This window comes from Pongo pygmaeus, chromosome X, assembly GCF_028885625.2.
Source record: "Pongo pygmaeus isolate AG05252 chromosome X, NHGRI_mPonPyg2-v2.0_pri, whole genome shotgun sequence".
Classification (NCBI taxonomy): Eukaryota; Metazoa; Chordata; class Mammalia; order Primates; family Hominidae; genus Pongo; species Pongo pygmaeus.
The window spans coordinates 110902190-110917729 of record NC_072396.2 but is presented as its reverse complement, the minus strand read 5'-3'; the positions used below and the strand labels follow the sequence as shown (position 1 = coordinate 110917729).

At 37.2% G+C, this 15540-nt stretch overlaps 1 protein-coding gene across 2 annotated transcripts in view; it reads right to left on the bottom strand.

Annotated features, from left to right (window-relative positions):
* The window catches only part of RNF128 (ring finger protein 128), a 106017-nt gene that overhangs the window by 13807 nt on the left and 76670 nt on the right, over positions 1–15540 (bottom strand). For both annotated transcript variants that reach the window (XM_054473129.1, XM_054473128.2), the window contains exons 2-3: positions 12404–12651; positions 436–507 (exon numbers count right to left, since the gene is read on the bottom strand). In XM_054473129.1, coding sequence (XP_054329104.1) covers positions 436–507; positions 12404–12651 — 320 coding nt within the window. The remainder of the gene's footprint in view (positions 1–435; positions 508–12403; positions 12652–15540) is intronic.

Sequence of the window (15540 nt, the reverse complement as noted above, 5' to 3'; positions counted from 1 at the left end):
CTTCTAGAGGCTGTCTGCATCCCTTAGCTCCTAGCCTCTTCCTTGTATCGCCCCAACCTCTTGCTTCCATTGTCACATCCCTTACTGTACTGTGGTCAAATCTCCCTCTCTCTCCCTCTTATAAGGACACTGCAATTATATTTTGAATCTACCTGGATAATCCAGGATAATCTCCCCATCTCATGACCCTTAACTTAATCATATCTGCAAAGTCCTTTTTGCCATATAAGGTAACATTCACAGGTTCAAGGGAATAGATAACTTAGATATCTTTGGGAGGCCATTATTCAGCCAACCTCTAGAATCAAATGCATATAAAAAGTCAATAAGGTTCATAAATGCCAATAAAAGCATACTTAGGAAGAACATTTAGCCTCAACAATGGCTTGGTAGCACTGCTTTAAAACAAATAGCATTTAAAAGTCATGAATGTACCCTGTCTCCTTGTTTCAGTGTGCGTAGTTGAAGCCTTCCAATAGCTTTTTTAGCATCTGCCTTTAATTGCCTCTGTAAAAAAAAAAAAAAAAAAAAAGCAGGTATTAGAAAAACTATTTTTAAAAGAAGTATGATGAAAAAGATAGAGAGGATCAATAAATATTTATCAGGTAAAAGTCAATGTACGAATCAATTTTAAAAGATAAAACTTAATTAGCCATAATAAATGTCCCATTTACCTGATATAAGGCAGGATTTTCCAAGTTACTGAGACTTTTCACTTATGTTTCCCTACTTTCTTAAACAATACTGTTGGGACCATAATGGTAAAAATACATTTCCCCCACCCCTAATGGATTCAAATACTATGAATTTTCAAAGCAATCTTCCTATTTGCAAGCTCAGAGGACATTAATATGCATTTTTTTCCAATTTCCTTTTTGAATCGTGTCTTGTTTGGTGGAAAGTGCATAGGATTTGGATTCCAATGGTTCAAAATCTGACTTTGTCACTTACTCAATGAATAACCCTGCACGAGTCATTTAATTCTTTGAGCTTGTTTACTTATCTATAAAATGAGGGTAGTACCAACCTTTACACTGTTTGGTATTAAGAAAAATATTGGTGCTTATAACCACGATTGCTTAATGAAGAAGATTGATTCTGAGAGTGGTCGCCTTTTATTGTTTCACTGAGCATATATCTAGATGTGTCTGGATATGCAAAAGCAAGCCACAGGCTCATTTATGGAATAAAAACTAAAACATTATGCATAATTGAGTCAGAAGTGAAGTTGAGGTGTGGGAAGAATCTACCAGGTGATGGAAAGACTATAAAGAAAGTCTATATAGTTCAATAACACATTGTCCCTCTATGTATGGTGAACCAGCCAGAGGAAAAAATCCCAGGTGACATTTGTTAAGATATTTGCCAATTTGAAGTTACTGGTGACGCTGCAAATACTTCACTCCCCTTCACTAAAGTCTACTACATACACGAATGCCTCAAGTGAATATAATATACATATGAATTGAAGTAGAGGCTAAGTATGACACTTGGTAGATGCTGTGTTGAAATGGTGAATATTTGTCCCCTCCAAATCTCACTGAAGTGTGACCCCCAATGTTGGAGGTGGGGCGTGGTGGGAGGTATTTGGGTCATGGAGGAGGATCCCTCATGAAGGCCTTAGTGCCGTCCTTATGGTAATGAGTGAGTTCTCAGTTCCCGCTGGTTGTTTAAAAGAGCCTGGCACCTGCTTCCTCTCTCTCGCTCCCTTTCTCATCCTGTGACACGCGTGCTCCCCCTTTCCTTTCTGCCACGATAGGTAACTTCCTGAAGCTTTCACCAGAAGCAGAGGTTGGCACCAAGCTTCTTGTATAGCCTGCAGAACCATGAGGCAAATCAACCTCTTGTCTTTATAAATTACCCAGCCTCAGGTATTCATTTACAGCAACACAAACCCGACTAATACATGTGTGAAATATAATGGTAGCATGTGCAGCATGGCAAGATAAGTGATCTTTCTATTTTGAACTGTAAAATGAACAAACTTAGAAATTCGGCAAAAAGTAGGCCCCCAGAACTAGAGATCATTGGGAGAATGTAAGCAGCTTCCTTCCTATATGTACCCCCATCCCCAGCTGACATTTATGTTACATGAAAATTAGAGATAATGTAAGTATTTAGTATAATGTCTGGCATATAGCAGATACTCAACAAAATGTTTATTACATAAAATGTAAACTACCATTCATCAATAAGCATAACAGGTACTTGCCAATATATATTTGCTACAAATGCTACAAATATTTGTAGCAAATATATTTTGGAAGGTAAGAATCTATAAGTATCAGTATGTGAGGAATCTCCTTGATGCCCAAACCTGTCTCCTATATAAGATATCATTTTGTAGAAGATATTTAGCTTAATGCCAAGGAGAATATTAGCCAAAGTATTTCTTTGCTGTCACAGGAAAAGCAGAAACCTCTCAGATTATTACCTGACCAGCAAATAAGCCTAACAGAAACAGTGAATAGGAAGGCCTAGATTCTAAGAAGGAAAAGAGGTGATAATCAAGGCACTTTCACTCCCGTTTTGGGACATAATTGTGAACTAAAAAAATTCCATGATGGGACTTAATTTCAGCACAAATATCTTCCCTTCTATTTTGTTACTTGTAAGGTAATAACAGAGTGACAGTGAACAAAGGTACACCTAGGATCTTTAGATTACCGAGCCCGACATCTAATCAGACAGAGAAGAAAACTGATGCTCAAAGAGGAAGAATGTCTTGCTCGAAATATCAGAGCTAGTGTCAGCCCCACTGAAATCCAGAGTTATACCAAAGTAGCTATCTGTTTTGACTGTAGCATGGAGTAGGAAGCTACTCCCACCATTTCCTTACAATACACAGTTGTTATACAGTTTAAAATATATTTTTTATATCCATTACCTCATTTAATCCTCACAACAACCCCCAGAAGAAGGTAATATCCTCATTTTAGAGATGCTCAAGTGGAGGGTTGAAAAAGTAAAATAACTTATTCAAAAGGGAATGCAGCATCTAAATAATAAAGCTGGTACTGGAACTCTGCTGTTCATATTCCGAGTCCATTACAATATAACCATCCATAACTCAGCTGTCTTTTGATGTTTTTCTAGCTCCTGGATTCTAGGGTCTGTCAAACTGTGGCAATCCTTCCACCTGTATGCCTACAGGGTCCTGGCCCTGGCCCACACACCTACACTTCACTACTTTCTTTTCACACAGATCATGAGTCAGTTGGACATCGAGATGAGAAAAATGCAAATGAGAAAAAAATAGAGCCAGCAAGAAGAAAGGGGAAAAAAATGTAATGTAGTTGATGATGTCTTTCACAATCATTTTGCTCTTTGTCCTTAAAGCAATTCTAATTTAGGTTTAGGCAACAAGCTGTATCACACAGTTGGGGAAAGCTCTCATAAGGAATTGATACCTCTCTAGGGTATTTACTTGATTCACTCTATACAGTCTGATTTCTCATTGCAAAATATTTGATTCAATACAATATAAATGTCTGAATCTCCAGTGCTAGTGCTTATCAATTTATTAGGCATTAATGTCAAATATGTAACTTTCTTAATTATAGCCAAGACTATAATGCAAATTAATTTGAAGTGTGGGATCAAAGGGAAACTTTGTATGTAATGTCTGAGTCTATGCCCAGGAGAACAGTAGAACTTGCATTAAGGCCGATGCTAGAAAATGATGATGGGGGAGAATACAAAAAATAAAAAAACAGGGCCAAACCCAAAATGCCAGAAGACACTAGACAAGAGATTTGATTATAAAGGATCTCTAAAAGATTTGCAGCATAGCATAAACTAATGTTTAACAAAGCAGCCTTAGAATAAAAGTGTGTTTAAAAGAAAATTTGAATATTTTCAATAGCTCCTACTGGGCCGATATAAAGAAAAGCTATTTTCTTTAAATATAGATGCAAGACAAGTGATTTTAGTAAAAAGCACAAACTGTATTTTTAGAGCTTAAAGGAAAGTCACTCACAAAAAAACTGCCTCACGATATTCAAGATAGTACTCAAGATATTTCACTGTGACACTGATAGCAAGAGTGCCAAGACGCAAGCCTCCCTCTTAAAAAAACTGAAATATGAGAACACCATTAGGGCCCAGTAGATTATATTCAACATGTGTTTGAACAACATTATGTCAACTTTTGAGTGCCCAAATAAACCTCAACATTTAAAGACAATATGCCCCATGTGAACTATAATTTGTACCTTACTCCTTAAAAAACAGAATTTCAAGAACATATCTACATTATACAAATCACATGAGATACTTTTCCAATGCCTTGCTACCAGATCAGAATTTCCTTAGTCTATAAATTCCAGTAACACATTGTTTCCACCTCTTATCTTGTTCAGTAATTGTATTATTAATGTGCCTTTCTCTCTTGAGTAGCTGGAGGACTGGGCCTTAGTCACTTAGAAAAAAATTCCCCAGTGGCTAGAGTTTGCTCAAAAATTATTTTCTGAATTTAGAAAATATAAACAGACTTTCCTGATTTTCTCATGCAAGACACTTCTCATTTCAATTATTAAAAGTCTCTACTCCATTAAGTTTGGGGAAAGAAAGGTTTACACATTAATTGAGCCTTTACCATGTGTCAGGTTGTAAGCTTTTTACATGTGTCATCTTGTTTAATCATTAACAACATTGTGAAATAGCTATTTTAATATCCAAGTTTTATAGACAAGAAAAGTAAGGTTCAGAAGCTTGACTAAAGTCCAGACAGCTGGTTAGTTTCAGCGCTGTGATTCAATTCAAGCCCAGGTTCTATCTGGCTTTAAAGCCCATGATCTCTCCACTATTGTACACTGCCTCCACTGTGTAATGGCAAAGAAGCCTTTAAGAGGCTTCACATTCCTTGTGAAGATGACAAATGAAGGAAATTTAAAAACCCCTTTAAAGCCAGCAATTATCCAATCTTAAAATTCTTCCCAAACTGGCTATTTACTGTGATTTGGGGAATTTTAAAAAGCAAGTACATTATGTCAAATGCCTTTTGCCTTTCCCCTCCTCCTCTCTAATTCTAAGAGATACCTGGTCTAAGAATATTTGGCAGTAGAACTGAAGACTGATTCAAAGAAGCTGGTTTTGGCCAATTTTCTTAACAGAAGCTTAATGTGACTATTCTGACTAATCAAAAGCTGCATTCGCTCTAGTTAGTGAAGAATTTCCACTATATATATATTTTTTTATTCTGAATGGGAATATATTGGGGTTGACGATAAAATGTCAGACCAATGATCACACTTTATTACAATGTTCAATTTTGAAATTATGGTGAATGCAAAGATATTCTACCTAGTTCACTGGTGTATTTATATCCAATTAGGTAAAATATATGTTTCAGTCTGGTGATTTGTCAGCCTGATTTTTGGTCCCAGGGTGTTCAGCTTTTAGCTTAACTGAAACCCACATGAATAATATTAAGTATGTAGTCAAACCTAATTACTTGATGGAGGACAGGGCGTGCAAAAAGCAAGAAAGGAGAGAGATATAAGCAAACTAGATTTTTCTGTACTTAAGTCACCATATTTTAAAAATAAACATTTTCCTAAAAATTTGGCTAAAAGTTTTAACACCAGATATTTAAAATCAAGAATTATAGTAAGAGGATTCTTTTCCTCAGATATATTCCTAGGACAAAATAAAAGTCCGAGCCATGTAGCTGTTTAGGTATCTGAGAACTGAAAGAAATCCATTTTATTCAATAAAAACTTATCCATAATATTTGAGTGAAAACATTCCTACAGGCAAGAGGAGGTGCAGGCTATAAAACAGCTTCCCATGAATCTATGGAACTACAGATGAGGGGATAAATGAGTGCAGACCACTCCCATGAAGAACATAACTGTGAGCAGTGTAAGGAAATACACTATAAGGAAGAACCGTGAAGAAAGGGTGAATTTGATTCAGTAGATAGGTTATAGCTCAGATTACAGCATTTTTTTCAAATAAATGTGATTAACACCCTTTAGAATTTGTGGTATAACTGCAAGTTTGTATACTTTGACCAACATCTCCCCATTTCCCCAACCCCCCTGGCAACCACTTCTCTGTTCTCTGCATCTATGAGTTCAAATTTTTAGATGAATAAATCCTGAGGATCTTATATACAGCATGGTTTACTTGAAATTTGCTAAGAAAGTAGATCTTAAGTATCCTCAACACACACATGCACACACACACACACACACACGTAACTATGTGTAGGGATAGATGTGTTAATTTATGTTAATCATTTTACAATTTATATGTATATCAAATCATAATGTTGTACACCTTGAATATATACAAATTTTATTTGTCAAACATACTTCAATAAAGCTGGAAAAAGAATTAGTGATATAAATTTAAAATTAGAGTAAGTGAATATATAAAAATCCTGAGACCCATTATAAGAGCTTTCTTTTGTTCAGTGAGAAAGTCAGAAGAAAGATTGTAAAACTAAGTCCTATTTAGACAAGGATTTAATCTGCTCTTCTTATACAAGAGTCAAAATTCTCATGGTTTCTGTAAAAGACCCTGAACTACTCTCAAATGTAGGCAGAAATAGATACATACATGTGAACACACCAACTGCAAATGTATATATGTTAATAGTGGTACAGTGTGCAGGTACTTAATGAATCTTCCAGGTAATTTCGTGTACTAGTGGAGTAGAAAAAAACTTAATGTAACCAGAAATAGTTTAGATAATTTTTAGTAATGCTTTAAGTTGAAGGACAGATTTTAAGATATTAATGTAGCCTAGTCCTTCCTCATTTGAGAGCACACAGGAGTGCTCTTTCTCCCTGGCAGCAAACTACAGAAATGTGTGGCATATCTCTGCCCAGGGAACCAATTTAAGTGTTGGGATCCAAGACTCAGATGAAGGGACTGCTTACTAGGTGCATCCTGCTAGCAACTGGCCATGTTGCTGGAAACTGAGGACCCCAACAATGAAACTAGGATATCATCAATCTTGATTGTTGTGAAAAGCAACTCTGACAGGCTGGTACAACATGGTCCATTGTTCCAGGTGTATATAACAAAATTATCAATCACTAACATAAAGACCACTTTGAGAGCCACATTCCCAGGGTTGGCCAGGGGCCAATCATGGTTCCCTTGGGGACATGGAAGGAGTAAGCAACTACATCTGTTGTGTTACCTTTTTCATCACAATCCATCCTGTTTGTCAAAGCCTTTTTATAATAAAACTTTCAGTACAGCAACTGTTTGTACAGTATTTATATATTATCACTTCAGTTAGTACAGTAGTCAGTATAGTTACTATACAGTAACTATACAGTTAGCATAATATTTATAAACAGTGTACTACATACAGTATACAGTTGACCCTTGAACAACATGGCAGTTATGGGCACTGACCCTCACACAGCCAAGACTCCACATATAGCTTTTGACACCCCCAAAACTTAACTACTAATAGTCTACTGTTGACTGGAAGCCTTACTGATAACATAAACAGTTAATAAACACATATGTTGTATGTTATATAAATTATATACTGTGTTTGTACAATAAAGTAAATTAGAGAAAATAAAATGTTATTAAGAAAATCATAAGGAAGAAAAGAATATATATTTAAAGACACGGTCTCACTGTCACCCAGGCTGGAAAGCAGTGGCATGATCTCGGCTCACTGCAACCTCTGCCTCCCGGGCTCAAGTGATTCTCCCACCTCAGCCTCCCAAGTAGCTGGGACTACAGGCACACGCCACCATGCCTGGCTAATTTTTCTATTATTTGTAGGGACAGGGTTTTGCCATGTTGCACAGGTTGGTCTCGAACTCCTAGGCTCAAGCAATCCACCCGCCTCGGTCTCCCAAAGTGCTGGTACGACAGGTGTGAGAGAAAATAAATTTTATCTTAATTAAGAGGCCGTGGATTATCATGAAGGCCTCCATCCTTCTTTCTTCACATTCACTAGGCTGGGGAGGAGGAAAAGGATATATTGGCCTTGCTGCCTCAGGTGTGGCAGAAGTGGAAGAATATCCGTGTATAAGTGGATTCATGTGGTTGAAACCCAAGTTGTTTAAGGGTCAACTGTATATACTGTTCAGTTAGCACAGTATTTATATATAAGGTGCCATAAGAACAACATAAGTCTATCTAATACTTGCAGAAGCCAACAAGGAGTGGAAACAGGTTCAAAGGAACAATTCATCCAGTTTATAAGACCATCACAAACATCTTTACATTATTATACCAATTTAATTATCCATTTATTCCCTTGATCTATGGCCACTTGAACTTTGTGATAAACTTGCACAGAGCTATTTAATATAGTAATGAACTAAATCATTCTAATTCTTCTTCATGCCAGTCACTCTCCCTTGGTATCACACTGTGAGGAGTTTTTAGTTCAATGTCTCAAATACATTTGATTACCATATGATTTATTTATATAAGATAGTTGAATTTTACTAACAATACCAGTATTACACCATATCAGAGTATGGTTATGATACAGTTTGGTTTGGCTACAAAAAAATCTGGAAATGTCACAGAAATATTTATTAAACCTTCCTAGAAGAATTAGCCTTTGCCCATATGCCAGATATGATGAGGAACAAATGCTGTCACCAGTAGCAATCATTCTGTCATTTCTAGGTTCCATGTTAGCTGGGGACAAAGCCAATCATTTGTCTCAACTTATATTATTATAAAGTTATAGGTTCCTGTTAACTTTGTACAGCAAGGCCATTTCCCTCCCATGGGAGTACATGGGTATCATTCAGTATTCTATTCCTACTAGCCTTATTTTGGCCCATCCTTTGGTCAAGATCATTCAGAGATCAGCAGTGCAAGTTGCAATTTTACAAAAAAAAATTCCATAAATTTGGAGATCTGCATGTGTCTCAAATATTCTCTGCCTGAGCTTCTACAGCTAAAAATGGAAGGTCATTACCCCCATGGCTACTTGGGGATCACTTTTAAGTAAAATAGTTAATAGATTCTGCTGTGTTAGAGTATATTTTCTTTCCCAATATCGATTCCTAGCATTCTCTAGCATTATGTGTTGGGTCTGTGTGATCAGTTTATCAAAGCTTTATGACCTTTGCAAGTGGATTCCCATTCTTTTCCCTCCTCTTGGAATATGATTTCCTTCTAATCTGTCTATTTTAGTTAGTAAATCCTTTTCTTCTGAAAGCCACTCTTCATTAAAAGTAAATTCAGCTTTTCACATTATATCTAGGCCAGCTCCTATTTCACCTACAGCCCTCTTTTGTTTCACTGGTCAATGTTTAATCCAACACACGCATTGTGACTATTGAGTATTAACTGCTTGAATACAGTTAGGATACATTTACTGTACCCGAAAATGTTTGGTACTCCATGCTAGAGTCAAGTGTATAGTGGTCACTCCTAAATGTAGTTTAATTTGTGTATGCCATAAGGTTTCCCATAATCTTTCTTGTCTCAAGTTAGGGTTGTTCCTGGAAGGGACATGAAACTAACTTATAAGGCCTAATATGTTATTTTCATTTATAATCCATTGATACTTTTTTGTTCTGTTTAAAAGCGTTGTATCTACAAAACAGGGATGATATGTGTTCTTACACATCACACTACAACATATGAGGCTATTCTGTCTGGGGGCTCATCTGAGCATTCAGTCATCGGAATTTATGGTTACAGTTATCAGTTTCCTGACATTATATATCACGTATCATAACCTTCAGAGGAAGAAATTCTTGAATATATTAAATTTGCCTAACATTCTAATGAAGCCAAATTTCCATAACTCAGCTTCATCATCATTTCTACCAGTAAAATGGAGATAATATAGTTAAATGTTTAGTGATAATTATAATCAGCATATGCATTAATCTCTACCTTTTAAAAATTAATACTAAGTCATGAAAATTAAATATATAAATGACATTCTAGCACTCTCAAATATTTACAAGCAAAAAGGATTATCAGCCATATATTTAATCTTTTAGTCCCCAAAGGATAAACAGATATAGTCCATTAAGTAATTTTTAAAAGCCCCTTCAAAAGCCTTCTCCAAATAGATGAGAAGTTTTAATGCTATTCTTGACCATTTCTACAGAGGTTAATTTTCATAAGATGTATTATAAACTATGAAAATTAAATGCGTAGACCAGAGCTAAATGTCCAATGAAGCTCTGTAACACCAGACAAAGTTCTTTATAAACCTTATTATTTTCTGATGGGGTTTAATGCCATGTCAATAAATTTATTATAGCACTGAGAATACTGAAACACATACCCCACCATGAACATATGCAAACCAAACACTCTTGTCATTGTAACTATAACCTTTGAATAGTTAGTCACACTGGACACCAATTTCCTTCCAGCATCACAGATAAAAAACTGCACAATATACAAATGTCAAATATTAACACAGTGTGAAACTACTGAGTGGCCTGGTACAGGAATTTTAAACATCTTTTTGACCGCAGCTAGTATCAGGCTGAACCTGCCACCAATGTGATAAGCTGCTTGTCTAAGGAGAAGGATAGAAGCCAATTAACTTTAAACACTGAGATAACCATCACTTATTACCATATGCTGGTATCTAATCTTTATGAAGTTTTTATAATAAAATTTCAATTTCTCATCTATTCCTAAATTAAATTAACTTTCTTGCTATATAAAAATCCTCACTGCTCCTTCCGCCCCCTAAATAAATTGAGTTACTTTTCACTTATTGGAGGAAGAGTACATGAAGTGACCAGAAATCAATTGCCTTTAGAGAAACTTCTCAGTACATATAAAAATGTATTTTCATCTGAAAGCATTAAATCCCTACTGAGCTTTCTAAAGAAGTGGCACACCATTCCGCTGTTATACTGAGAATACCTGAAGGGAGGAGGAGGTAAGAAATCATGGTGGCTTTGACTGGGGTGGAAGCAACGGAAGTAATAAGAAATAATCAAATTCTGGATATATAATGAAGGTAGAAATAAAAGGATTTGCTGATAGAGTTTACGTGGGAGGTGAGAGAAAAAAGGAATAAAGAATAACTTCAAGGTTTTTGGCCTGGGGCCAAGAGAAAATCTTTTGAAAATGGGAGCAATAATACTATGTTTGCATGTTGGTGGAAAAGATCCAGAGGAGAGGGAGAAATTGTTAAAGTAGGAGAGTGAGATAGGACAATTTCTGGAGTGATGTCCTTGAGTATACAAAAGACAAAAATAATCTTATACCTGAGTGAAAGAGTTAGCCTTTGCAAAGGAACAGTTCATCCATAAAAACAGAAGACAAAGCAGGGGAATAGGATAGACGCAGATGAAGATAGATGAGAAGATGTGGAAGTATTATTGATTGCTTCAATCTTCTCAGTAAAATAAAATACAAATTGAGAGTAAAGTTGGAGGAGGTGTTGGAGAAAGGGAGAGGAACACATATGGTTAGCCAACAGTAGGAGAGTAAATGGTCAAGAAAACATAGTGTGATTCCTGGGTAGCATTAAGGGCCCACTCTGATTTTACGGTCACAAATTTAAAGTGAGATCAGTCAGTACAGCTGTAAATGCCTTTCTGATACTTCAGTTGTGCAAGGTGAAGACATAGAGTAGGTGGGAAGTAAATTTAACCAGGGTTGGATTTGTTTTTCCAGCAACTATAACAAAGAGAAAGAAGGGCCAAGGGAACTGAAGATGTATGCATGGGAGTGACCATGGAATTTAAGCTGGGTAAGGAGAAATGGGAGCATATCAGGGGGCTGAGGGGGACAATTTAATGGTGGCAGGAACAATGCCATACAACCTTAGGTACTTTACTGTTCAATAATGCTTTGGTATTTTTGCTCTGTTGTTTCTATACCTTGTACCTTTTTATACACTGTTATAATATGGTAGAAACTATTAATATTTGACTCCATTTGAAGCCTAACAATATATCATGCACAATTAGATCTTCTAATCTGCCTTCTCAGCCTAGTCCCTCTTCTCAGCCCCATCCCCACATGCAAATACAGACATACATATAAAATAATAGTGGTTACCTTTGGGTGATGACTATAGTTATATTGCTATATCAGGTTTTAGGTGAGTTTTTTTCCTGTGTACTTTCTAATTTCTAAGTTTTCTATATTGAGTATGAAATGTTTTTGTAATTTAGAAAAAAATGTTTATTTAAAAGAACATATGTATTTGCACCCATATGTAATTAAATGCTGGATGTGTTCTCTAATGAGGAGTTAGAAGATTTAATCAGGTAGGATTAAGTTCTTTGACAAATATAGAAAATAAAACCTTTGAGAAGAGCTGACATACTTTTAAAAACTACCAGATTTTGTAAAACATATGGGGAGATCATTGTCTAGCACGTAAAATGTATTGAAATGCAGGATCCTGAAACCACAATTAGAACAGTAATTTTTTTTTTTAATAGTGGAAGAAAGGACCATTACAAACCTGCTTCCTGCTTTGAGCTCTTGCATTCCGTAGCCTTCGAGCAGAATAAAAGATAAAATAGCCCACAGTTGCCGCCGTAATAATAAAAAAGGACACAGAAACGAAAAAAATTGAATAGTGATTCACCCAAGGGCCATGTTTTTTCCCTACTTCTATGACCATTGTCACTTGTATGCCTCTTTGAATAGATTGTAGAATTTTTGTGCCTTTCAGATTGCCGATCATGATTGCAACAATGTCTCCTGCACCTGTAAAATAAAACAAATTCAGTTTTAGTTTGGTGAAACATTCTTAGTATAATAACCCAATTGCTAAAATGATTTTAAATGGGTCTCAATGAGACAAAGGAAGGATACTCATTCATTCAATTAACATTTTTGAGCACCTACTATCTATATGAAAGTTGTAGGCTACATAAACACGCATGAGATTTGGTTACTGATTTTAGGGAACTCATAACTTAGTAAGGAAGCTATTATATACAACAAACACCTCCCCCTCCTCAGATTAACTATCTATAATTCAACAGTACTGCCTTTGAGACCCAATTTGCATCTTATATGAAGGCTTGCTTAAAGACAAATAGTCCCCCAAATTGTAGAAAATAGGGCTTATATGATAAGGAATCTAAGATTTGGGGAATACAGAAATATTTCCCAATTTATAAGATGATAAATTATCTCAAGAGCTCACTACTAGCATGTATAAGGATTTACATATTGGGATAGCAATTTGAGCCAAACAATGTTTACAAACCCAAATGTACAAACTATACATATGTCCATGATGTACCATTTTTCTATATCCTCAAAAGCAATATAAAACTTGCTCAAGGTGTTCTAAGGTTTTACATGGACGTGATCAGGTTAGCAATGAAGATAACATATAGAAATGCACATTTCTATGCACTACCTATTAAAGACAAGCCTAAAATAAGACTAATCTTATTACTAAAGGTCTAATTATCTATAATACTTACCTCTCTACCACCAATTATATAAGTTTTGTGGAAAAAAATAAAGTACAAACGTTATCTTTCCCAATGTTGTAAGAATGTCAGATTGCTCATGCCATTCCAATGCTTATCAAGGTTTACATTCCCTCTAGTTTATATGACCTGAGACCAATAATCTTAAGCAAAAGAAGAGCACTTATTGAATGTTAAGGTATAACCAACTAGAGAAACCTCCCACTGATATTAAGTTAAGGTGCTAATCTGGGTTAATGATTCAACTCCAATCTGGAATAAATACAAATACACACATACAACTCTAAAAGGACTTTTAGAGGAGGTTCCAAGATGGCCGAATAGGAACAGCTCCAGTCTGCAGCTCCCAGTGTGAGTGACGCAGAAGACGGGTGATTTCTGCATTTTCAACTGAGGTACTGGGTTCATCTTACTGGGGCTTGCCAGACAAGTGGGTGCAGCCCACGGAGCAGGACAAGGCATCGCCTCACCCAGAAAGCACAAGGGGTCAGGGAATTCCCTTTCCTAGCAAAGGGAAGCCATGACAGACGGTACCTGGAAAATCGGGACACTCCCATCCTAATACTGCACTTTTCCAATGGCCTTAGCAAATGGCACACCAGGAGATTATAACCCGCACCTGGCTCAGAGGGTCCCATGCCCATGGAGCCTCGCTCACTGCTAACACAGCATCTGAGATCGAACTGCAAGGCAGCAATGGGGCTGGGGGAGGGGCGTATGCCATTGCTGAGGCTTGAGTAGGTAAACAAAGCGGCAGGCAAGCTCCAACTGGGTGGAGCCCACTGCAGCTCAAGGAGGCCTGCCTGACTCTGTAGACTGCACCTCTGGGGGCAGGGCATAGCTGAACAAAAGGCAGCAGAAACTTCTGCAGACTTAAACATCCCTGTCTGACAGCTTTGAAGAGAGTAGTGGTTCTCCCAGCACGGAGTTTGAGATCTGAGAACGGACAAACTGCCTCCTCAACTGGGTCTCTGACCCCTCAGTAGCCTAACTGGGAGACACTTCCCAGTAGGGGCCGACTGACACCTCATACAGTGGGGTGCCCCTCTGAGACGAAGCTTCCAGAGGAAGGATCAGGCAGCAACGTCTGCCGTTCTGCAATGTTTGCTGTTCTGTAGCCTCTGCTGGTGATAACCAGGCAAACAGGGTCTGGAGTAGACCTCCAGCAAACTCCAACAGACCTGCAGCTGAGGGTCCTGACTGTTAGAAGGAAAACTGACAAACAGAAAGGACATCCACACCAAAACCCTGTCGGTACGTCACCATCATCAAAGACCAAAGGTAGATAAAACCACAAAAACGGGGAGAAACCAGAGCAGAAAAGCTGAAAATTCTAAAAATCAGAGCGCCTCTTCTCCTCCAAAGGAACACAGCTCCTCGCCAGCAACAGAACAAAGCTGGATGGAAAATGACTTTGACGAGTTGAGAGAAGAAGGCTTCAGATGATCGGTAATAACAAACTTCTCTGAGCTAAAGGAGGATGTTCGAACCCATTGCAAAGAAGCTAAAAACCTTGAAAAAAGATTAGACGAATGGCTAACTAGAATAAACAGTGGAGAGAAGTCCTTAAATGACCTGATGGAGCTGAAAACCATGGCATGAGGACTACGTGGTGCATGCACAAGCTTCAGTAGCCGATTTGATCAAGTGGAAGAAAGGGTATGTGATTGAAGATCAAATGAATGAAATGAAGCAAGAAGAGAAGTTTAGAGAAAAAAAAGAGTAAAAAGAAATGAACAAAGCCTCCAAGAAATATGGGACCATGTGAAAAGACCAAATCTATGTCTGATTGGTGTACCTGAAAGTGACGGGGAGAATGGAACCACGTTGGAAAATACTCTTCAGGATATTATCCAGGAGAACTTCCCCAACCTAGCAAGGCAGGCCAACATTCAAATTCAGGAAGTACAGAGAATGCCACAAAGATACTCCTTGAGAAGAGCAACTCCAAGACACATAATTGTCAGATTCACCAAAGTTGAAATGAAGGAAAAAATGTTAAGGGCAGCCAGAAAGAAAGGTCGGGTTACCCACAAAGGGAAGCCCATCAAACTAACAGCAGATCTCTCGGCAGAAACTCTACAAGCCAGAAGAGAGTCAGGGCTAATATTCAACATTCTTAAAGAATTTTCAACCCAGAATTTCATAT